Source organism: Guillardia theta (assembly GCF_000315625.1).
Source record: "Guillardia theta CCMP2712 unplaced genomic scaffold GUITHscaffold_16, whole genome shotgun sequence".
Taxonomy (NCBI): domain Eukaryota; class Cryptophyceae; order Pyrenomonadales; family Geminigeraceae; genus Guillardia; species Guillardia theta.
This window is the reverse complement of record NW_005434658.1, coordinates 116169-137193: the sequence shown is the minus strand read 5'-3', so window position 1 is coordinate 137193 and position 21025 is coordinate 116169. Positions and strand designations below refer to the sequence as shown.

The window sequence follows — 21025 nt, the reverse complement described above, 5'->3', positions numbered from 1 at the left end:
TGTCGCCCATCATATTTCTCGGTCCTCCTCCTCCTCCTCCATCCATCCTCCTCCATCCTCCTCCAGCTCTACCTTGAACTTTCGTAGGCCTTCGCGGAGCTTAGAGAAATTGACAGTGTTGGAGTCGTCGATGTCGAGAGCCTGGAGAAGCTTAGCAACTGAAGTTGAGGAAGAGACGACGAGGAATGAGCGAGGGGATGAAAACGAGGAGGATGCGTCGGAAGATGGTGAAGGAGAAAGAGCAATCAGATGGAAGGAGGCAGAGAAGGGAAGCAAAAGAGGATAGAGGTAAAGGAAGAGAAGACAGCGATTGTGCCTTGTTAGCAGCACCACCATCACCATCACCACCATCACCACCATCACCACCATCACCACCATCACCACCATCACCATCATCATCACCCCCAAATCAGGAGGAGGAGGGAGGGAGGAAGGCATCCTACTTGAAAGAGAGAGACGATGCGATCTGAGAGATCTCTTGAAGTCTCGAAGTGGATGAACGACGAGAGCAGAGGGTCCAAGACGTGCGACACCTGCAACGAGGCTGAGAGGAGGAGGAGGAGGGGTAGGAAGGGCAGGAGCAGGAGCAGGAGCAGGAGCAGGAGCAGGAGCAGGAGCAGGAGCAGGAGCAGGAGCAGGAGCAGGAGCAGGAGCAGGAGCAGGAGCAGGAGACCTTCTGGTTGTTCTTCTCAGCCTTGATTTGCATGATTCTTTCTTTCTCTCGGTCGGCAGCGGCGGTGAAGTTGTCCAGCAGGACAGCCACGACCACCTGAGAAAATGAACCACGAGTCGTCAACCAGGGCGGATGACACCCCCGTGTCAAATTTGAAGTTTGACAAGGCGAAGGGGCTCAAAACAACAGGGAAAAAGATGTCAAACTTGGATGGAACCCCCGCACCTGCAAGAGCGTCCAGCCGACGATGACAATGAAAGAGACGAAGAAGACTGCAGGCATGCCTTTCATCTTGGCCTGCGCAGGATCGACTAGAGGGTCAAAGATCAACGGCCGGGCGATCGAAGACGCCCAACTGTCCCCTGCCATCAAGTCACTTGCCCCACCCTCTCCTCCTCCTCTCTCCCTCGCTTCACCTCCTTCTCTTAATTCCTTTCCCTTCTTTTCCCTTCTCCCCTCTCATCCTGTCCTATCCTCTCCTCCTCTCCTAACTCCTCCTGTCCTCTTCCCTCCTCCCCATCGCTCACCAGTACAGACTTGGAACATTGTCAGCAGCGCCGCAGTGAAAGTCCCAAAGTATTCTGGACTTGTACTCCCGAAGAAATTAACGGCCTGTCATATGGATCACCTGGAACATGCCATGACAACACCTGGCGCACACCAAGATCGCATAGATGGAAGTTATCAACAACATGATCAGGAACGCGTTGAGAACAGGGACGATGGAGGAGCACAGGGAGTTAATGATCTGAAATCACATCGAGACGTCAGTACAGGCAACTCGCTTCCTGGTGGGCTCACGAGGCGAAGAGAAGCTAGTCTTCCGAAGAGGCGCATCACTCGGAAAGCCCTGGAGATAAACTTGAGATGAGGATTATGTGGTGTTGGAGGGGATTGTTGGATGACGATGAAAAAGGAGAACGTGTAGTCAAAGGAAGATGAGGCACGGAGGGGATAAGAGAAGGAAAACAACGATGAGGAAGAGGAGGAGCGGGAGGAGGAGGAGCGGGAGGAGGAGGAGCGGGAGGAGCGGGAGGAGGAGGAGAACGGAGAGTGGCTTGTGTTGGCGGTGGTTGTATAGTAAGTCACTCACCTCATCAATCGTAAAACATTCACTCCCGGTAGCTCGCTGAGCACGAGGGCCAAGAGTGAAACGGTGACGACAACCTGTCATACTGAAATGAGACCAGGAGCGAGAACGATCGACAAGTACCAGGTCAAACATGCTCCAGCCGTCTTGAACAAAGGGCCAGAACCAAGAAGCGAGCAGGTTAAGGCACAGCTCGATCGTGAACAAGATCTGTTCAAACAAGAATGAGCAGAACAAGTCAGGGGAAAGGTTGAGCAAGCAAAGATGAGAGTGTAGTGAGGATTTGACACAAACCGTGAAGATGAGATCGAGCGTCGAGAAATTCTTGGCGACCTGAGTTCCTTCCGCTTTGAAACGAGATCATGTCGTTTAATACTCATCACAGCAGGTGAATTAACCTGGTTTGATCTCTGACTCGATTGCATTGGCGATAAAGTTTGCAAAGATCAAGACTGCAACAAACCCCTGCGAGAAACGTTTACAAACATGTTGAAGTGAGCATTCTTTCAGGCTCTGAGATATCGACACAAGTGTGTAACTCTTTCATCTCGCCTACAGATCATTTCGATCGCACCATCAGTCAAGCATATTTTGCTTCTAGAATAACATCATCGCGTGTATGTTCCTCACCCTGCTCATCTACCAGCATACCATTCAAGATTTGTATTCATCATCAGCATCAGTACCAAGGAGCGTTGTTCTCAATTCTCAATGATCAACATAATTCCGACCTCACTTGTATCGTCTCCGTCTCCATCTCTATCTCATTTCGTTCGTAGCAGCACGTTTACAACACGATATTCTCACCTGAACTGCATTTGACGAGTAAAACGCTGCGACTTTCGCTTGAAACCTTTGGAATCTACACCAAGTCTCAACTGCCGCATTCAAGTCAAATCGTAGGACTCTCACGCTGTGCTCCCTGCGCGTGCCCGCTCTCTCTTTTGCTCCTTACAGAGCCTGGAGGCGAATCTAAGTCAACCCCATACCTCACATCAGGACAAGGATTACTTGATAAGAAGCTGCGTGAATATCGCCCTCTCCCCCTCGTTTATAAAGCTGATCACGACAACTTTAGTTCTTTCGTCCTCTCAATCCTCTCCATCCTCTCCCTCTCTCCTCCCTTCCTTCCTCCCTCCCTCCCTCCCTCCCTCCCTCCCATACTTCACCGGAACGTGAAGGTCCTCCCGGAGTTGAACCCATCCTTCTCGGTGTTGATATCATATATGGCTCCGGGAGAATCTTCGTTGAGCAGGTCCATGCGAGAGTCCTGAGCAGAGGTAGAGCTGCGCTCGCCATTCTGAATGAACGCATGTGAGCACGAGGAGGGAAAAACCAAGCCGAATGAAGAGAGGGAGACAGAAAGGGACAGGGACAGGGACAGCTCTGGTGCCAAATCACAAGACTGAAGGAGTATTATGATGGCTGTGATTGTAAGAGAAAGAGAGACTGATTGTGCAAATAATGAGGAAGAATGAAGAGGAAGAGGAGCAGATGGAGGATCACTTGGGGAGGAAGGGGGGGGGGGTGGAGATAGCGGAGAGCAGGAGCAGGAGGAGCAGGAGGAGCAGGAGGAGGAGCAGGAGCAGGAGGGCAGTGATGATGATAAGAGACATGTCTTGAGTCAAGAAACGGTCTCCACTCACCAGGGCAATCTCAGCAAGAGGGATGAACTCTTTCACGTGGGCGTCGTTCTCACGGCAGAACATCTGGCGCAGCATCAGAGTCTTTTCCCTCCTCTCCTCGTCATGCTGTACCATCTTGTCTCTGGTCAATATCACTCGTCGCTTCTGAAACCTCCTCTCTGCGCTCATCTTCTCCAGAACCTGCGCGTGCATGCGCCGGTCAAAATCCCCCAGAGAAGACACCACCTGTCACCTCGTCGTAAAGGATGCCTTCGATATCTGCGATGCGAAAGTTCGTTTCTAACAGCATCTTCTGCGTTGCTGTCGCCTCGAGCGCTTCTAAAGATTCTTGTGCCCCTGCCTTTGCTTGCTTCACATGCATTCTCCTCATGACAAACGCCATGGTTGCTCGTCTTTCCTATGCTGATTGTCCTTCCCCCTCAACTTCCTCAACTTGTCCAATGCGAGGAACAAGGATCACGGGCTTCTGAAAAAAATGATACAAATCCTGTCTAGATTGAGATATGCAGCTTTGCTTCCCAGACCATCAGTAAGTCTTCAAAGAAACAGTTCGCCATTCTTGGGTTGCTGTCCACCTACGTATGCGCGTTAATGATCGCGTTGAAAATTATCATCTATGCTTCTTGATCTGCAATCTCATCCCTTTGATCACGTGCCTGCTCCAACCACAGCAAACGTTCTGCCCCTCCCTCCCCTCCCCTCCCCTCCCCTCCCTCCCTCCCTCAAATACTCAACTCGCTCACCTCCCCCCTCCCTCTCTTTGCCCCTCCATCCCTTCCTCCTTCCCTCCCCTCTCTCTCCCCCTCCTTCCCTCTCCCTCTCTCCCTCTCTCCCTCCCTCCCTCCCTCCCCCTCCGTCATGCTCCTCTGTGGATGCCGCGTACGAAAGCAGCATCCATGCCGGAATAAAAAAGAAATCAATTTAAATATATCTATATTTGTACCAAGGTTTGTTTCGAGCGTGTCCAGCCAGATTTTTGTTCACTAATTTTAACTTTCTTTATTACTGTTCAAAATATTTTCAACATTTTGGTGATGTAAACTTGGTAGTAATCGATTGCCTGGTAGCGGAACAAATGTAAAGTTGGCGAGATGTCTCGGTTTAAAATATTTTTCCTCTCTTCTTTTAGATTTTAAATGAGATCTAAAATATTTTGAAAAAGTTGACGATGGGAAAAAAAATATTGACAAGAGCGGCAGGAAAAAAAAGGCCAGAGAGAGAGAAAATGATGAACCTGATACAACAAGATCCATATTCTCCTCCTACTCCTACTACTACTGCTCCTGCTCCTGCTCCTGCTCCTGCTCCTCCTGCTCCTCCTCCTTCTGCTCCTCCTACTGCTTCTCCACTTACTACTACTACTGCTGCTTCTCCTCTTCCTCCTACTGCTTCTCCTCCTCCTCCTCTTCCTACTCCCACTCCTCTTCTTCAATTTCACATCCTCCTCCTTCTCCGCCTTTTGCCACTCCCTCCCTTTCTTCCACTCCTTCCACTCCTTCCACTCCTCCTCCCCCACTCCTTCTCCTCCTTCTGCTCCTCTTCCTACTCTTGCGAATTTGCTTCCGCTACGACGCTTCCCACATCTGCTTTCGATCCTTCTACTCCCTGCACCATCATTATTGCTATTTCCCCTTCGTTTTCTCTTTGTACTTCCTGCCTGTACTCCGCCTTCCGATACGTGTCTGCCATTCTTGCTTCAATCCCTTTCATTCTCGAGCACACCATTCTTGTGCTTTCTGCGAATGAATCTTGACGATTTGTTGACTTCTCTGTTTTGATTTGCTCAACAACTTCCTTTGTCGATCACTCACAGAGCAGGCGTATCTTCACACATTCTCAACCTTTCACTCCACTTCTTTGACTGTTGTTCTCAATTCCACATCTTCCTTTCATTCCCTTCCCCCACTTTTACTCCCCTCACGCCCAGTCTCTGCCATTCACACATTCCCCGCCCATCTGCCCTGACCTAAACTTCCTCCCCTCCCTGTAGAATTTTCGTCCCTTTCCAGCCCAGTGCGGGTAGTCTACAGGCGATATCTGATAAGTTCATTTTCTCAGCTCTTCTCCTCGCTCCGACGATGGAGGGGGTCCACCTGGTGCACATCGAGATGAGGGAGCTGGGCTCAGCTGCAAGGCAGCAGCTGGACACTTCCAAGGCATCCACTGTCAGCACGAAGAGAGCACTTCGTGCGGAGCAGAGAGGAGGAGAAGAGGATGTGAAGGTGAGGACGCTAACTCCGAATATCTTGAGGGTCTCCTGGAGTCGTGGAGCAGCAGCTGCGCAGGACCGATCCCCACCTCTGGCCTCTCCTCAACACAGTCCAGGACAAACGGTGAGGAGGTCGACGAGGAGGAGAAAAGAAGAGGAGGAGAGAGACGAGGCTCCGTACTGGAAGTCAAGCCTGTTCGAGTACAGGGACGTGAGGAAAAGCAACACACTGCTGATGCAAAAGTTGTTCGACAACAGGCAGCAGCACCTGGAAGACAGCAGGAACAGAGTTGAGGTATTTCCAGACATCAAGGCAGACTCCTTCTCGATCGCCCAGGGGTCGGCGGATCAGAGGCTGGGCTCGAGCTTCCTTTCTGTCAGCTTCGAGAGCCCTGCCGAGAGTCAAAGCAGAGGGTTGTCGCCGATGAGTGAAAACATGTCAAGGTAGGGAAGAGCAGGGGTAAGAGGATATGGAAGGAAAAAGAGCAGCAGGGGAAGCGGGGAGGGAAGGGGGGAGCGAGGAGAGAGGAGGGGGAAGGGACAGAGTGAGGGAGAGAGGAAGAGAGAACAGAGGTAGGGAGGTGGAGGGGGGAAGGAATAGAGAAGGAAAGGGGGGGCGAAGGGAGGGAGGTACTGAGAACTCGATCTTTGTAGGGGGTTGAACTCTGCCAATGCATCTCCTGCGCGATATTTCCACCCTCATTCTCAGACGTACCCCAAGAGAGAAGGGAGGAGGACGATTATCAGAGACGAGCATCCTGCAACGAAGGATAGCTCAGAGGCGGAAGAAGTGTACTTGAAGCAGATGGAGAATTTGTCGAGGACGATGGTCCGATCTGCTGACGATGTTTCACTTCCTAGAAAGGTAACCCCACCCGCCATGCCTTCCTCCATCTTGTTTATTGGCACATGTTGTCTATGGTTGCTGATGATCGTTTTCATCCTCCGTCATTCTCATCCCCTAAGACTCGACTCTCTGTCCCTCTCCCTCCTTCCATTCCCCATTTCCTTCCGAACGCCCCCCGCCCCCCGCCCCCTTTCGCCCTCCCTCACTCCTTCTCAACCCTTTTACTCTCCTTGTCGTTTATTCCCACTGCAACTTTCTCGTTCTCTTCTCCCTCCTCCTCTCCTCTCGTTCTGCTGTGACTTATTCTTTGCGACATCGTACCGCTCCTCAAACTCTGAACTTGCCCCTCACTCCCTACATGAGGTCCCTCAGAGCTGAAACTTGCTGCAGGATCCCTTGTTTCCCCGTCCTCTCCCACCTCGATGCCGGGTAAGCGCGTCTAAGAAGTCGATCGAGGATCAGCTGGCAAGGACGGGGAGAACCTCGCTCGTCGCTTCGCCGCGGGAAGAGAACGGGGAGGAGAGGCGAGACGGGGAGCAGCTGGCAGGCCTGAGGATCGATGCTGATCACGGGGTCCGATCTCTGCTGGACTCCTCCTGGTCCCGGGGCTCGTCCAGGACGATTGACAGCAGACAGTTCGTCTCCTCCATCCAGGAGATGCCCTGGATGACTGACGGGCGGGGGGAGAAGCTGCGGCTCAAGGAGAAGAAGAGGATAACGAGGTCCTCGACCCCTGACACCCTCCTGGCAGCTCAGAGGACGCGGCCTGACGTCCACTACTTCGACATCTACACCAAGGACCACGCAAGGCAGCACAAGCACATGATCCGGCTTGTGGAGTCCATCCAGAGGAACGTGAGGAAGGAGAAGAAAAAGAGGAGGAGCGCGAGCCCGACCTCCTCGGACGAGGATGCGAAACACACGACGACGATGGAGCGAGGCAGCTCGGAGCAGGAGCACGCGTCTCCTCCCGGTGCTCAGAGGTCACAGAAGCTGCTGCCTGTGCAACAGGTCATCGAGACGTTTCCTCTCGTAGCTCCTCAACTCGGGTAAGATCTTCAGCTCACTCACCTGCAGGCCAAGTCGGGCGACATGCAGGAGGCGACAGCCGTACTGGTGGAGCAAGTGAACCAGTCCCTCCACCGGGTCATCCTCAAGGTACCCCCCAGCCTCGCACAACAGCACAAGGTATCTGGTCCTTCTCTCCTCCCCTCCCTCCCCCTCTCCTCCCCCTTTCTCGGCCCTCCCCCGCCACTCTCTTACCTTCTCCTACGCTCTTATACCCTACCATCCTCTACAAATTTTCCTTGATCCCCTCCTCTCTTACGCTCTGCTTGCCTCTCCTTCTCTTCCATTTCCGCCTGCTCCTTTCTTCACTTCCCCTCCACCTCGTTTCAGCCCTGTCGCACTCACCAGTACGCTCTGCCTGCTTCCTCTTGCTGTCAGCCCCTCCTCTCGTCTCTGTTTCTTCCTCTTCCTCCACCTCCTTGTTTGAAAGGAGTCTCAGGCCCCGGGCCAGCATGTGAAGCTTCAGATGAGGAGGGAGGTAGAGGAGGACCGGGAAACAATCTTTCTCGCCATTGCCAGCTCCCCTGCAGCCTCTGCTGACTCCTTTGAGTTCCTCGTCTCGACTGCCAACAAGCACGAGATGTCAACCTCCGCGCTGCTGTCAAAGGCACAGCAGGTAACGCCCTACCTCGCCCTCCTCATCCTCATCTTCCTCCTCCTCCTCCTCCTCCCTCCCTCCCTCCCCCTTCTCCTTCCATCCTAAGCACCTGCCTTCTCCTTTACGTCCTGATGCCGTCATCAACCTGCCTCTTCTTCCTCTTCTTCCTCTTCCTTTTCTCTTCCTCCTCTTCCTCTTCCTCTTCCTCTCACTTTTCTCCTCCCCTCTCTCCTCGGTTATGCTCAGCGTCCCACGCAGGGTACCAATTGCTGGATCTCGTCGCCACTGGGAGAAGGGTTCAATGTGACAGGGCATGGAGAAGAAGCGATGGCAGTAAACCATTGTCAGGTGGAGGAAATGCTTGACAAGTCTTCGACACTTTGTTTCTTTGCCTCCGGGTGAGTCTAGGATATCCGTGATACTTCCCTTCTCGTCATTTCTCTCCTCCTCTCATTCGTGGTATCTTTTTCCTCTCACTGCTCTTGTTCTTCTCCGCTTACTACTCTTGTTTTTCTCCTCCTCTCACTACTCTTGTTCTTCTCTCACCTTGCTACACCTTCAGGGCAGGCATCGCTCCTATCAAATCCTGTATAGAAAGTTGCTCCTGGACCTCTTGTAGCCCCAAAATTTTCTTCAGCGTAACAGGACAAGGTGAGAAGTAGCAGACCTTGCAAATGTCAAACGTGATATCATACTCTGAGATCTGACATCATACTCTGACATACCCTCCCACAGCAAGCGAGACGTTGCAGGGATGGATGAGGAGGTGGGAAGAGAGCGGCGTCGTCATCCGACTTCCCTCTAAGGACAGAGGGACAAGACTGGAGGTAAAGTTGCTGACATCCCTTCTCTTGCTCCTCCCCATACATCTTTAAGTTGCTCCTCCTCCTCCTGACCTCCTTTGACGATGCTGCTCCTGCTCCTGCTGCTCATATCCTTTGAATTGTCAGGACTTCTGTGTCCCAGAGGAGCTCGCAGAACCCGCGCGCACAGTAGCGGTCCTCTGTGGGAACACAGAGATGTGTCTTACGGTTCTCTCGCTCGTGCTCCCTCCCGGCTATTGCTGATCAGTTGTTAAGGTCAAAGATCGGCTGCTCCTCCTCGGAGTGCTCCAAGACAACATCAAGATCTTGTGACATCACAGCAGAGCTCATGACGAGAGGAGACGAGCAGAGGAGAAAGTGTGAGAGAAGAGATGAGGAGAGGAGAGGAGAGAAAAGAGGAGAGGAGAGGAGAAAAAAGAGGAGAGAAGAGGGGAGGGGAGGGGAGGGGAGGAGAGGAGAGGAGTTGGGAAAGCAGAGCAGAGCAGAGCAGAGCAGAATAGCGGTCAAAAGCTAAAACCGTTCATCACATGCCAGTGCTCACTTAGAGGAACTTTGTTGCCCGGCCACCATGTCTGTCAACCATTTATTTGTTTTTAATGTACACGTCAAACCCCGATGTTCTCCTGAGTTGCCAGTAGAACCTCAACATCCTGCCACTGCGACATCTCCATCATCTCAACATCTCCATCATCTCATCATCTCTATCATCTCATCATCTCCATCATCTCATCATCTCCATCATCTCAACATCTCCATCATCTCAACATCTCCATCATCTCAACATCTCCATCATCTCATCATCTCCATCATCTCATCATCTCCATCATCTCATCATCTCAATCATCTCAACATCTCCATCATCTCATCATCTACCACTACTAGCTACAAGTAGTAGCTAGTCACTTCATTCCCGGGCGCCCGGCCATCATGACCGACGGTGAGTAAAACTTCAAGTACTTCGGAGCCCACCCGCCCTCATCCCCTATCAGCCCGGCGGTTGTGCGATAGGGCCGCCATGGCAGGGATGAAGGGAGCGGCAAAGGGTATGACAGGCGATGGAGGCGCATGGGAGACCCGAGGAGGAGGAGGAAGAGGGGGAGCGTCGGAGGAGAGGTAAACGTCTGAGGGCTCGTCGAAGGAGCTACAAGGAGCAAGCTGAGAGTGGAGCAAGGAAGGAGGGAAGGAGGGAGAGATAGAAAAGCAGAAAAGAAGGAGGAAGAGGAGACGGCAGGAGACAAGTGCATCAAATCGTGTTACAAGAGCTCAGGGCTCATTCTTGCAAGTCAGTCCTTCCTGGAGCAACCGTCACTTCACTTTGAGCGCAACATGGTGGCAAGTTGCACAACAGCGCAAGAGAATTGCGGCATGGATGCTTTGCTGCTGTACATCGTCGCCTTCATTGTTCTTCTCTTCATGTGCTGCCATGAGAAATGTCAGGTAAACGATCCAGGTCAATCGATTCGCGAATAGCGCAACCATGCCAGCAACGCAAGAGGCCTGACAGATGAAAGGAATCCGCGAATGACGAACGACGATGGCATGAATGTGGAAGAACACGTTGGATGAATAAAGATGAAGTGTTTTGTTTCAAAAACAAGAAGAACAATGAAAACGCTATGATGAGGACTAGTTGAGAACGCAGCTCTCATATGTAGGAATCATGTACTTGATGTTGATGAAAGCATCTTCGCCTCCATGCCTGGCGTGCATGTCAGTTGAGCTAAGTTCGAGATGAGAAGGACACTATCACGTCTCAAGCAGTTCCAGCGTCTCTTGTATGAGATCTCCGAGGATCATCCTTTTCCGCTGGTTGTATACTATACAGTCACCAACCTGCACAGCTCTCGATCAGGTGCCGTCGGGTGCTACATAGCACTCACATTCACATTTCTGTTCTTGAAGATGTTAAGAACGGGGAGGATCTGACGATAGTATGGCACCAGCGCCTCTCCTATCATCTCTCCCGACACCACGAGCTGCTGTAAAACCTTCAACACGATGACAATTACTCCTGGCTCCCGCGTGTTCAAGGCGGTCTTGATGGGGATGATGAGTTGAGGGATGACAGGTAAGATCTTTGTGCCTCCGTGCTTGGTTGCCAACGACATCAGCCTCTGAGGAACATGGAGCATTCAAACTTACCTCAAGCATGTCAAACGTGCCCTGCACGGCCAAGAAACGATAAGGCTCTTCTTTTTCTCGAAGGCCATCAAAGAAGATCGGGAGGTAGTGATGATAATCAAGCTTTTCTATGTCGATCTTCCACCTGAACAACACTACTTCAACGCTTGCATCAAGGTCAGTGCAATCTTACTGGATTCGATTTCCAACCCCCCGGTGTTCTATAGCGATGGGCAGGTCTCCTCTCTCGTAGAATCGTCGGAACTCTGAGTTTGGAGGATTATCTCTCACTTTGAAAGCGCCCGAGATCTGCGAGGAAGAGCGTGAGACTAGAAACAGAGACAAAATCCTGCTGGAGGCCTACTGGAGGGGTGATAGGCTTCAGCTCTTTCTTGCCGATGGCCAGGCTAGTGCAGGCTCCCCCCGGTGAGTCCTGGGAGCAGAAGGTCAACGGAGAGCGTCACCAGCTCGAGAGATCAGCACCTCATGGACGGGACTCCGCGCCTTCTGGTAGCTGTCTGGTCCGTTCACTTTGGTGGTGAAGGAGAACTTGGCAGTGGCGTTGTTGTAGTGAGGATCGACCGACGGGTCTGGGACCTGCGCAAGCGCAAGGATCAAGGTTGGAGGATGGGAGAAGGCATTTTCCCACCCGTGCTGGGCCATGCCCTCCTGCTCGCTTTGTCGGATTGATCTGCGATTGAAAGATGACTGCATGCTCATCTCAACGGCGGGGCAAACCGGCTTGGTTTTATCAAAGCAGCTCAACGTTTCCCTGTGACCATTCTTCCCACGCTTGAAAACATAATTCCCTGCAAGATGAGACTGAACATAGTCTTCGACCATGGTCTCATTCGCAATGTTCCTGCCATCCCCCAGGCTCAGTTGACTCGCATCGCATCCCACGGTCATGCTGACCCGTTGTTGAAAGTCGGGAAAGACATCCTCTAGCGCTCAATGGTCCAGGACGGTCTTACAAACAGCCTTCAGAATCTGAAGGAAACCATCTCAGAGAGGGTCTGATACAAGGAGATGACTTGGCTTGCACTAAATCACCACCCTCATCCACTTGCACGGAGACTCAGGTACTAACGGAAGTGTTCCACCTCGCACGCCTACCTACTGTTTAACACATCTGTGACCTCTTGATACCAACATCATGGTAACTCTGGAATAGAATCACTTAAAAACAGATGTATTCCGACACAGCTGCACTGTTCCAGGTAAACCACACTCCATCAATGAAGCGTTCAGTCGGTCCCTGAGCCAAGTGGAGGCAGGGAGCCAAGGAACATCTATCAAGGATCTCAATGAATGAGAAAGCATGTCAAGTAAGCGGGGAAGGGAGAGAACAGACAGCATATCATCTACTTCTGATGAACTTCTCGGCAGGGTGGAGGGGCGGGGGTTCCTGCATGGCTCAGCGGGTGAACGAAGAAGGGAGGGGGTAGGGTGGTTGAATGAGGTTGTTAGAGGGTAGTGCCTGGAGGACCTACCTCCCGGAAGTGGCTAAAGAGAGGTCAAAGGGTGGGGGTTGTGAGCCAAATCAGTGGGTGGGGTAGCAAACTTGCCTATATGTTTGTAGCCCTTCGCACCGTGACTGGGGTACAGATGTAGGCAGATTTCAATTAGAAGGGTAATCGAGAAATCGTAGGGGGTATACTCACGCCATTGGTTTGTCCAGGCCAAGCCAAGATCGAATGCATCTCATCCCGCAACGACCGGGTCCATTTCGCTGCTTATGGGGCAGACCCTGGGGGTCAGTTGCCAAGGTCAGTTCAGGCCTGAGGGACCCAAGGCCGGAGTGGTGTACCCGGGGGGTAGCCTGTTACCAGCCTGGGGGTCCGATATCCGCATGAAGATCGGACACTATCATGGGGTGGGGGTAGGCCCGAACACCCAACTTGCCTAGCAGGGGTGGGGGTGGACACGGCAGTTGGAAACTTGCGTTATTAACCGGGATCAACGGCCGATTAGTCGGTAGTAGTTGCCGCCAGTGCCCGGGGACTTCGGAACTTCGGAACTTCCGGGAGTTCCGAGAAGCCGGTGCGGCCCCGCCCCGCCGCTCCGCTCAGTGCCGCCCGGCCGGGCCTCGGGCCGGGCCCGGCGGCCCGGCGGCCGCGGCGCCTCGTACTGCACGGTCGCGCCCGTTGAGGCGGGCACGGTCCCCGGAACTTAGTTCCGAACTCGGAAGTTCCCGCCCAGTGACCGTCGGCCCGGGCCCGGACCGGTCACCGGGTGCCAGAACTTTCCGAAGTTCATCATTGATGCGGCTAAATATCCGGGCGGCCGCGGCGGCCCGGCGATGATGCCGCCGCCCGAACCGGGCCGGCCGTATGAACTTCAGGGCAGTCGGACTGCCAACTTGAAGTTTCAAGCCAGCCACAGTTTGGCTGGGCCCGGCGGCCCGGGCGGCACGGTGCCGTCCGACTGTCCGATCCGATCACAACTGGGACTCTGAGTCGGCCCAGGCTCGGACCTCCGACGACTGCTGAGAGTCACGGGAGTCGGCGCCGAGTCACTGATCGGATTGAATTAGTCACTGGTCGGCGACTGTCGGGGGACCCGGTTGAAGGCCCTTGGCGGCACTGAGACTCACCCCGGTCCGATGAGGGCCAGCCCGGCGGCCGGCGGGTACAACCGGGTACCGTACGGTCGGTCAGTCCGACTGGCACTGCTGCCCGGGCCGCCGCACGGCGGCGGCCAACCATTACCGTACGGAACGGTACGCCGCCCCAGAATCAGAATCCGATGATCATCGCGGCGGCCGCGCAGTACCCGGGACGGTCCGACGGTCCGTCCGTCACCCGGTACGGAATCAGGGCGGCTCACTCGGAGAGTCAGGCTCGGTGAACCGTCCGATCCGACCATCGGTCGGATCGGCCCCGTGACGGTCACTCTCAGTCTGCCAGGCCGCGCTGCTCAGTCGCCGGGAGCCTGAGAGTCTGACCGCACTGCAGTGACCCGCCGTACTACACTACTCGGACCGTACTCAGTGCCGCGGCGGCTCGGATCGGACCGTGCCAGCGGCCCCGAGGCCCGGCCCCGGGCCGCTGCCGCTCGCCCTGGCCCGGCCGGGCGTCGCCGAGTCGGGCCGCGTCAGTGACCGTCGCCGGGCTCGCCGCGGACTCGCCGGACCGTCCGGTCCGACGACGTGACGGCACATCAAGTTAGTTTTAGTAACTTCGGTTACTCACTGCCAGTCGTCGCGTCAATTTACTGAGAGACTCTCGAGTCACGCCCGGGTCAGTCGGAGGGTAATAAAAGCCGGACTGAGCCTAAATTGACTGGCACCGACTATCAATTTACTCAGTCCGGCTTTTATTAGGCACCGACTATCAATTTACTCAGTCCGGCTTTTATTACCCTCCGACTGACCCGGGCGTGACTCTCTCTCAGTCTAAAAGTGCTTTACTAAGTTACCATTCCCTTCCTGTAAACTGAGTTTCACTGAAGTTTACGGGCCCGCATAGGAGGCCGAAACTTTACCAGGGGTCCCATAAGAGGCCGAAGTAGTGTGACCCGCCGGATCCCTCCGAAGCCGCGTCAGCGGAAGTTGGGGATCGGTCACCCAAGACAGTGCCTTTAATCTTTTTCAGTCAATAAAGGAATACAGGAAGGTGCGCCACAAGCTCTCCTGCAGGAACAAGAGCAGGCTCAGCCTCCAGGACAAGATGGACATCGTGTCGCTCTTCGATGCCGTCGTATCCGCTTTAGCACAAAACACATGATCTTTTAACATTACTTGACATAATATAGTGTATGTTGCCTGATACTGATATAATGCGTGGGAGCACGGCAACTACAACGGCCTCTACCTCAACGACACAGAGATTGATGAAATGCTGAAAAAGGGATCATCAAACAAAGAGCTCCATCGCCAAGATGCAAGTTCGAAGCAGGTAGAAAGCTGGTGATGAGGCAAAATCTTCAATCATTGTATTGTATGCTCGGCGAAGTTGAGCAAATCATGAATGTTGATAGATAAATTATGTCGCATAATGATTTCCTTGATTTCCTTTATCTCTGATTTCCTTGGACTTACAGCTCGGCCACACACAAGCTGTATAGATGCGATGAAGCAAATTCATTGTCAAACAAAGCTAGAGACGGCTGATGACTGCTGAAACTTTTTTTGTGTCGTGAGATGCTTGGCACAAGTAGAATTGCGTGAACATCTTGATTCACCTCTAGTCTCACCCATTCTATACCAGCATTTTATAAAATCAACAAACACGAGCAATTTACTGAATCACTTAGTTTCTCACTCCTCACTACTTGTATTACAAACACGCGTATACATGTACACGCTCTCCTTCCCTCTACTCGCTCATCCTCTTCGCTTCCTCCTCCTCCCTACTCGCCCTACAGCCCCTCACTCTCATCTACATTCCCCCATGTAGCCCTACAAATCGCTCCTCCCGCTGTCGCAAAGCTCATACGCCTCCGTGTAAGCCCGTGTAGTAGACTCCTCCGCCCCCTCCTCCTTCTTCACCCTTGGCATCTCCGCCTCCCGCAAGGCCTCAGCCTCCGACCATCGCTCTCTCCCCATGACCCCAGCAGGCAGCCCCTGCCCGGCCATGACCACCTTGCGGAGCAAGGCCTCAACCTGCTTCGACTTGAGGACCTTGCAGATGGCGGAGCGGCTCTTCCCGTACATCTTGGCGATGGAGCTCTGCGTGACCACCTGCGTCGACGACGACGGCATCGTGCTGTAGAAGAGCGACACGATGTCCATCTTGTCCTGGAGGCTGAGCCTGCTCTTGTTCCTGCAGGAGAGCTTGTGGCGCTGCTTCCTGTCTTGGGTCCACTTGTCGGACTTCTTTGGGCGCTGGGTAGGAGGGGGAGGGACGGGAGGCGAGAAAGTCCGGGCCATGGAGCACACCAGACAGTCGTCATCGCAGGAGCCACAGTTGGCGCATGTGCTCATGTTGATCGCGGTTGTGATGGTACGAGAATTCCATCGTGCACTGATATAAAGGGGGGGGCAAGAGGTACAGTATCGATAAGTGGTATCTCAGGATCAAAATAAAACTTTAAAAGGAAACACTTAAAATGCTTGCCCGTCAACTTCAAAAAAGAAACTTGAGGCCCAAACCGTTCCTCGAACCTGAGCCAAGGTAATTTGAAGTTTGCTCGGGATATTTGAGATTTTGAAAGAGCAACCTGAGATTTGACTTGCCCTTGGTCAACAAAAAAAGAAATGGTCAAAGTTAGGTAGTAAAGTTGATAACTCTTGGTGGTAAAAAAGTCCAAAATTCGCATTCCTTCCCCAGCAGCCGTACCTTCCTTGCCCCCCTCCCGCCCCCCTCCTCCTACTCGCTCATCCTCGCAGGCTCTCTTCCTCGTTCTCCTCTTCTGCCCACCATCTGAGTCGACCAGACCACCCGGCGTGCCTGGTATCAAGCCTTATTAGCATCCCCGATAAATTTATTTGTTTTGACTTGTAAGCGATAAGCTGTATCTGAATACAGAAGACAAGTGAACGAGTGTCTAGTTGGCAAATTCCTGTTTCGTGTCTTGGAGATACGATGTTCACATTACAACTTGGTGACCCTCATCTCATTTATCAATGAGTTGTCCATTACCATCGATGAATGGATATTTCGTTTCCTCCTGTTCTTCACCTGAATTTTTCACGAGGAAAGGAAGACGCAAAAACTTGACTCATCCCCAGTCCTTACGATGCCGAGCCCTTGACATTCAATTGACATGCCCCCTCATCATTATCATTTACATGCGACTTATATCATTTCTGCATGACCTTCCTTTAATGTCCTCTGTGCTCCACAATTCCAAGTTTCACTCAATTCCTTCATGCCATCTGATCCAAGCAGGCAAGTCCCATCCCACCTAGACCACGACTAAAGCTCATTTAACTCACAAGCCTCGTATCCAAACCATCCAACCCTATGCATTCAGCATGGTATCTCTCCCCGGCTCGTCATATTGTTTCTCAACCTTCACAGACAACATGCTTTTAATTACAAACACGCGTATACATGTACACGCTCTCCTTCCCTCTACTCGCTCATCCTCTTCGCTTCCTCCTCCTCCCTACTCGCCCTACAGCCCCTCACTCTCATCTACATTCCCCCATGTAGCCCTACAAATCGCTCCTCCCGCTGTCGCAAAGCTCATACGCCTCCGTGTAAGCCCGTGTAGTAGACTCCTCCGCCCCCTCCTCCTTCTTCACCCTTGGCATCTCCGCCTCCCGCAAGGCCTCAGCCTCTGACCATCGCTCTCTCCCCATGACCCCAGCAGGCAGCCCCTGCCCGGCCATGACCACCTTGCGGAGCAAGGCCTCAACCTGCTTCGACTTGAGGACCTTGCAGATGGCGGAGCGGCTCTTCCCGTACATCTTGGCGATGGAGCTCTGCGTGACCACCTGCGTCGACGACGACGGCATCGTGCTGTAGAAGAGCGACACGATGTCCATCTTGTCCTGGAGGCTGAGCCTGCTCTTGTTCCTGCAGGAGAGCTTGTGGCGCTGCTTCCTGTCTTGGGTCCACTTGTCGGACTTCTTTGGGCGCTGGGTAGGAGGGGGAGGGACGGGAGGCGAGAAAGTCCGGGTCATGGAGCACACCAGACAGTCGTCATCGCAGGAGCAGAGATCGTAGCTTGCGAGCATGCTGCGTTCGTTGTGATGGTGAGAGAAACTTCTGTTGCGCACTGACTTATAAGGCGGTCTCGTCGGTTATCTTCAAAAAAAATACATGTCCGATGTAGTAAAATAGGTACAGTGCTCTGCAGAAACCTGACGATTAAGATTTTCTTTTTTCAAGTTGATTCCTCGCGCAACTTATCCGCTGTCATGCAGCCTTCAACTTACCAGCGGCCCGGACTTGAAGGGAGAGGCTGGGCTTAACATGGCAACTGACGCCTTACTACTTCTTTGAAAGTTACTCAAACTTCCCGGAGTCCGTTAAGTTGAAAATCAGTGACGGTACCGGCGAGGACAATCACTCGGAGAGTAGGGGAAGCCAAAGTTTTTAGTGACGGTCCGCGGCCCGCCGCCAGGCGCGCCGGCCCCCTCGCCGCTTTACCGTACCGTACCGTCTGAGACTCGGTGCGACCCGACGGCGCGCCGGCGGAGTACCGGGTACTGGTACCGTACTCCGACGGCCCGCTGACCGCCCCCGGGCCACCCGGTGACCGCGGCGATGATCCGAGCCTCCGACTGACAGTCAGGTCCTTCCGAGTCGCCGCAGTGAGTCACCCGGCCGGGGCCCGGGCCTTCCAGCCACGGTGGGCCCAGTGGCGGGCCGGCCTCCGCGGCCGCGGCGCCCCGGGCCCGGCGGCCCGGCCCGGGCCGCCCGGCGGGCGCGTACCGTACGGTGAGCGCCGAGCCTCCTGACAGTTGTGACGCCGCTGCCGTTCAATCACTGTTATCCGGCGCGGCGCCGATCATGATCCGTGGCCCGGCATGGCGGCGGCGGCACGGTCCGAGTCACTGTGTCAGGCCACCGGGTGACGGTTTCGATGAAACGGTCATAACGGCCATATCGGTTCTACCAACTTCCGCGGATCCCTCCATTGCGGCGCCAGTCATGTCGGGGAAAGCGCTGCTGCAGGCTGCCGAGGCCGGGAACGTGGAGGCAGCCAGGAGAGCCCTCGAAGCTTCCTGCTCCGTGAACTTCAAGTATGTCATAGGAGAGAGCGCAAGCGAGGGCTGGATGAATGCTGTGGTGATACCGGTGGGATGGAAGTGGGATGCATGGTTTCAGAGGGATGATAACAAGGGAGTTGATGAGGGTTGAGTTGTTCTTCGCAGGGACGATGGTTGCAATACAGCATTGCATCTAGCAGCTTACAGGTCTTCGATCCGTTTGCTGTTGCTTTCGCTGGGATACATGCTCTCGCAGGGGGCGGACAGAAGTGGCCAAGTTGCTGCTGGAGCATAAGGCGGACATCGCCATGGGCAATGAGAACAAGGTCCTAGGTTGTGATCGAGAGACTGAGCGACTCACGCTGCTTGATAGGACCTCCCCATCCATCTTGCCTCTCTTGCAAACAAGATGGAAGTCCTGAAGGTAGACTGTAGGTGTAGTAAGAGTAGAGGTTTACGATTGGCAGTTGCTCGTTGCGTCCAAGAGCGACATAGAAGTCCGCGATGCTCAAGGGTACTCTTCAAATTGTTTCTTCAAGTGTTCGCCTGCAGTCTGCTGATTGTGGGCGAAATGAAAGATATTATCCGCTGCACTATGCCTGTGGTGAAGGGCATGTGGAAATCACCAAATTTCTGATTGAAGATTGCGGTGAGAGATCTCGAGAAAGCAAAGTTGTGGTCGTTTATGTGATGAAAGATCTTTAACCATTCAGGAGCATCGACGATCTGTCGAAATTTCGACGGATTGACGCCATTGATGTGCGCTGTACAAGAGGCAACACCGGAGGGACTTCAGGGTAGACGACACTAATGCACATGCAGAACCACATTAGAGTTGCAGAGCTGCTACTCAAGAAGAATCCAGGTGAAGTTCATACCCTCTGGTGCTCGTTCTGAGCTGGGCTCAGAATCCGTTGCCTTGCAAAACACAAGCTCTGACTCGGCCTTGCACTATGCAATCATCTCGTCGGTAATGGGATTGTATCCTTTCTTTACAGCGATTTCTGAGTTTTTGTTTCCACTGGCAGAAACAAGTCAACATGGTCGAGCTGCTCCTCCGCAATGGAGCTGATCCTTTCCACAAGAATGTTGATGGCCGGACACCGTTAAGCGATGTTGTGTTTTGCTCGTTTTCAACCACAAGTTTGACATACACCTGTAGGCTCCGCAGAACACCGACCCAGCGATCTGCACGATCCTGAAGAAAGCGATGGCTGGTGAAGAGAGTGGAGGTTATGCGGTGAAGGCTGACACGTTTCAGGGCTACAACTTCTGGACAAGACGAATTTAGACATCAAGGCTCGTGCCCAGGTCGTGGAAGTCGGGACAAGCCTGTGAGGGGAGTGGTGACTTTCTTTCAGCTCATGAACGAGATCCTTGACCAAGAGCAGATGATGTCTGCTGTGGCGGAAGACTCCAACGTGCCAAGTGAGTCCGTCTTACATGCGATTCACCGGCTCTGACCGACGACTGCAGAGAGCGCCAGTACACGAACAAAATCTCGCTTCAGGTTTGATCGTGCAGGCTTCTCAGGTGCAATGTTGACTTGCGCTCGTGTAGTTCTTCCTTGGCGGGTATCCGCTGCAAGACAAGCATCGAGTTGGCCAAGGAAGAGAGACAGGCACGGGGCTCCTCCTCCTCCCCCTCCTCCCCCTCCCTCCTCCACCACTTCGTCCTCCTCCTCCTCCTCCTCCTCCTCGTCCTCCCCCTGCTCCTGCTCTTCGTCCTCCTCTTCGACCTCCTCCTCCTCCTGCCCCTCTTGCCCCTCCTGCGCCTCCTCCTCCTGCCCCTCCTCTCCTTCTCCTCCTCCTCCATCTCACTGGTTGATTCTCCTTCCCAGAGCACAACCAGTGAGAGTACAGCGGCAGCCAAACCCAAGGCTAAGTCAAGAATCTTTCAGCCAGGTACGGCAAGTCCTTGAAACCTCGTCATCCATCAACAGTCGTCGGAGCCGGGCTGACCTGCCATCAGGCTCCTCCTCTGCTTTCGGATCTCTGTGACGGCTGCGAGCTACTCAGTCTCCGAGTATAGTCACAGTTCAGGAGCCGTTGGGCTTCCTCATGCGATCAGGCTGGACTTTGGGACCTTAACACGACGATCTCTCGACTGGCGCCATTTCGCCAGTGAAAGTTTCAGTTTCCAAGTTCAGTTTGAGTAACTCGGTCTGTCAAGTTGCGAACGTGCAGTGCAACTTCGACCGTCTCGTGACAGCGTCCGCCGGATCACTGCCTCAAGGCGTGGGACTGTGGGCAAAGCCTGCAGCGCCTGGGCTCCGGCGCCGGAGCCTGACGCCGGGTCGTCTGGGGGTCACCTTAGGATTCGATCGGGCCGGGCAGTTTTTTC

The 21025-nt window shown here is 53.6% G+C and overlaps 6 protein-coding genes across 6 annotated transcripts; 2 read left to right on the top strand and 4 right to left on the bottom strand.

Annotated features, from left to right (window-relative positions):
- Window positions 1-9: 9 nt before the first annotated feature.
- Window positions 10-3791, bottom strand: GUITHDRAFT_104223 (hypothetical protein; the record flags this gene model as incomplete). The annotated part of the gene is made up of 16 exons (XM_005836751.1): window positions 10-141; window positions 674-769; window positions 899-984; window positions 1201-1285; window positions 1335-1421; window positions 1475-1523; window positions 1767-1840; window positions 1887-1973; window positions 2058-2110; window positions 2162-2228; window positions 2571-2625; window positions 2676-2723; window positions 2933-3063; window positions 3410-3472; window positions 3521-3589; window positions 3642-3791. 16 exons carry the CDS (start codon window positions 3789-3791, stop codon window positions 10-12), a joined length of 1332 nt encoding a protein of 443 aa, XP_005836808.1.
- A 1696-nt stretch (window positions 3792-5487) lies between these two features.
- On the top strand, window positions 5488-9267 carry GUITHDRAFT_135537 (hypothetical protein; the record flags this gene model as incomplete). The annotated part of the gene is made up of 10 exons (XM_005836750.1): window positions 5488-6062; window positions 6273-6483; window positions 6856-7476; window positions 7543-7623; window positions 7973-8149; window positions 8378-8529; window positions 8694-8782; window positions 8867-8958; window positions 9082-9162; window positions 9211-9267. The coding sequence occupies 10 exons, from the start codon at window positions 5488-5490 to the stop codon at window positions 9265-9267; spliced, it is 2136 nt and encodes a 711-aa protein (XP_005836807.1).
- Window positions 9268-10581: 1314 nt separating this feature from the next.
- GUITHDRAFT_104220 (hypothetical protein) lies at window positions 10582-12017 on the bottom strand (the record flags this gene model as incomplete). Its single annotated transcript, XM_005836749.1, has 10 exons — window positions 10582-10654; window positions 10706-10788; window positions 10836-11045; window positions 11098-11221; window positions 11270-11385; window positions 11441-11509; window positions 11560-11673; window positions 11726-11767; window positions 11815-11938; window positions 11992-12017. The coding sequence occupies 10 exons, from the start codon at window positions 12015-12017 to the stop codon at window positions 10582-10584; spliced, it is 981 nt and encodes a 326-aa protein (XP_005836806.1).
- A 3461-nt stretch (window positions 12018-15478) lies between these two features.
- GUITHDRAFT_104219 (hypothetical protein) lies at window positions 15479-16003 on the bottom strand (the record flags this gene model as incomplete). The annotated part of the gene is made up of 1 exon (XM_005836748.1): window positions 15479-16003. One exon carries the CDS (start codon window positions 16001-16003, stop codon window positions 15479-15481), a length of 525 nt encoding a protein of 174 aa, XP_005836805.1.
- A 1176-nt stretch (window positions 16004-17179) lies between these two features.
- Window positions 17180-17704, bottom strand: GUITHDRAFT_104218 (hypothetical protein; the record flags this gene model as incomplete). The annotated part of the gene is made up of 1 exon (XM_005836747.1): window positions 17180-17704. The coding sequence occupies one exon, from the start codon at window positions 17702-17704 to the stop codon at window positions 17180-17182; it is 525 nt and encodes a 174-aa protein (XP_005836804.1).
- Window positions 17705-18623: 919 nt separating this feature from the next.
- GUITHDRAFT_104217 (hypothetical protein) lies at window positions 18624-20145 on the top strand (the record flags this gene model as incomplete). Its single annotated transcript, XM_005836746.1, has 12 exons — window positions 18624-18793; window positions 18848-18889; window positions 18939-19008; window positions 19056-19106; window positions 19150-19196; window positions 19396-19441; window positions 19505-19547; window positions 19591-19652; window positions 19711-19797; window positions 19845-19899; window positions 19944-19993; window positions 20044-20145. The coding sequence occupies 12 exons, from the start codon at window positions 18624-18626 to the stop codon at window positions 20143-20145; spliced, it is 825 nt and encodes a 274-aa protein (XP_005836803.1).
- Window positions 20146-21025: the final 880 nt, after the last annotated feature.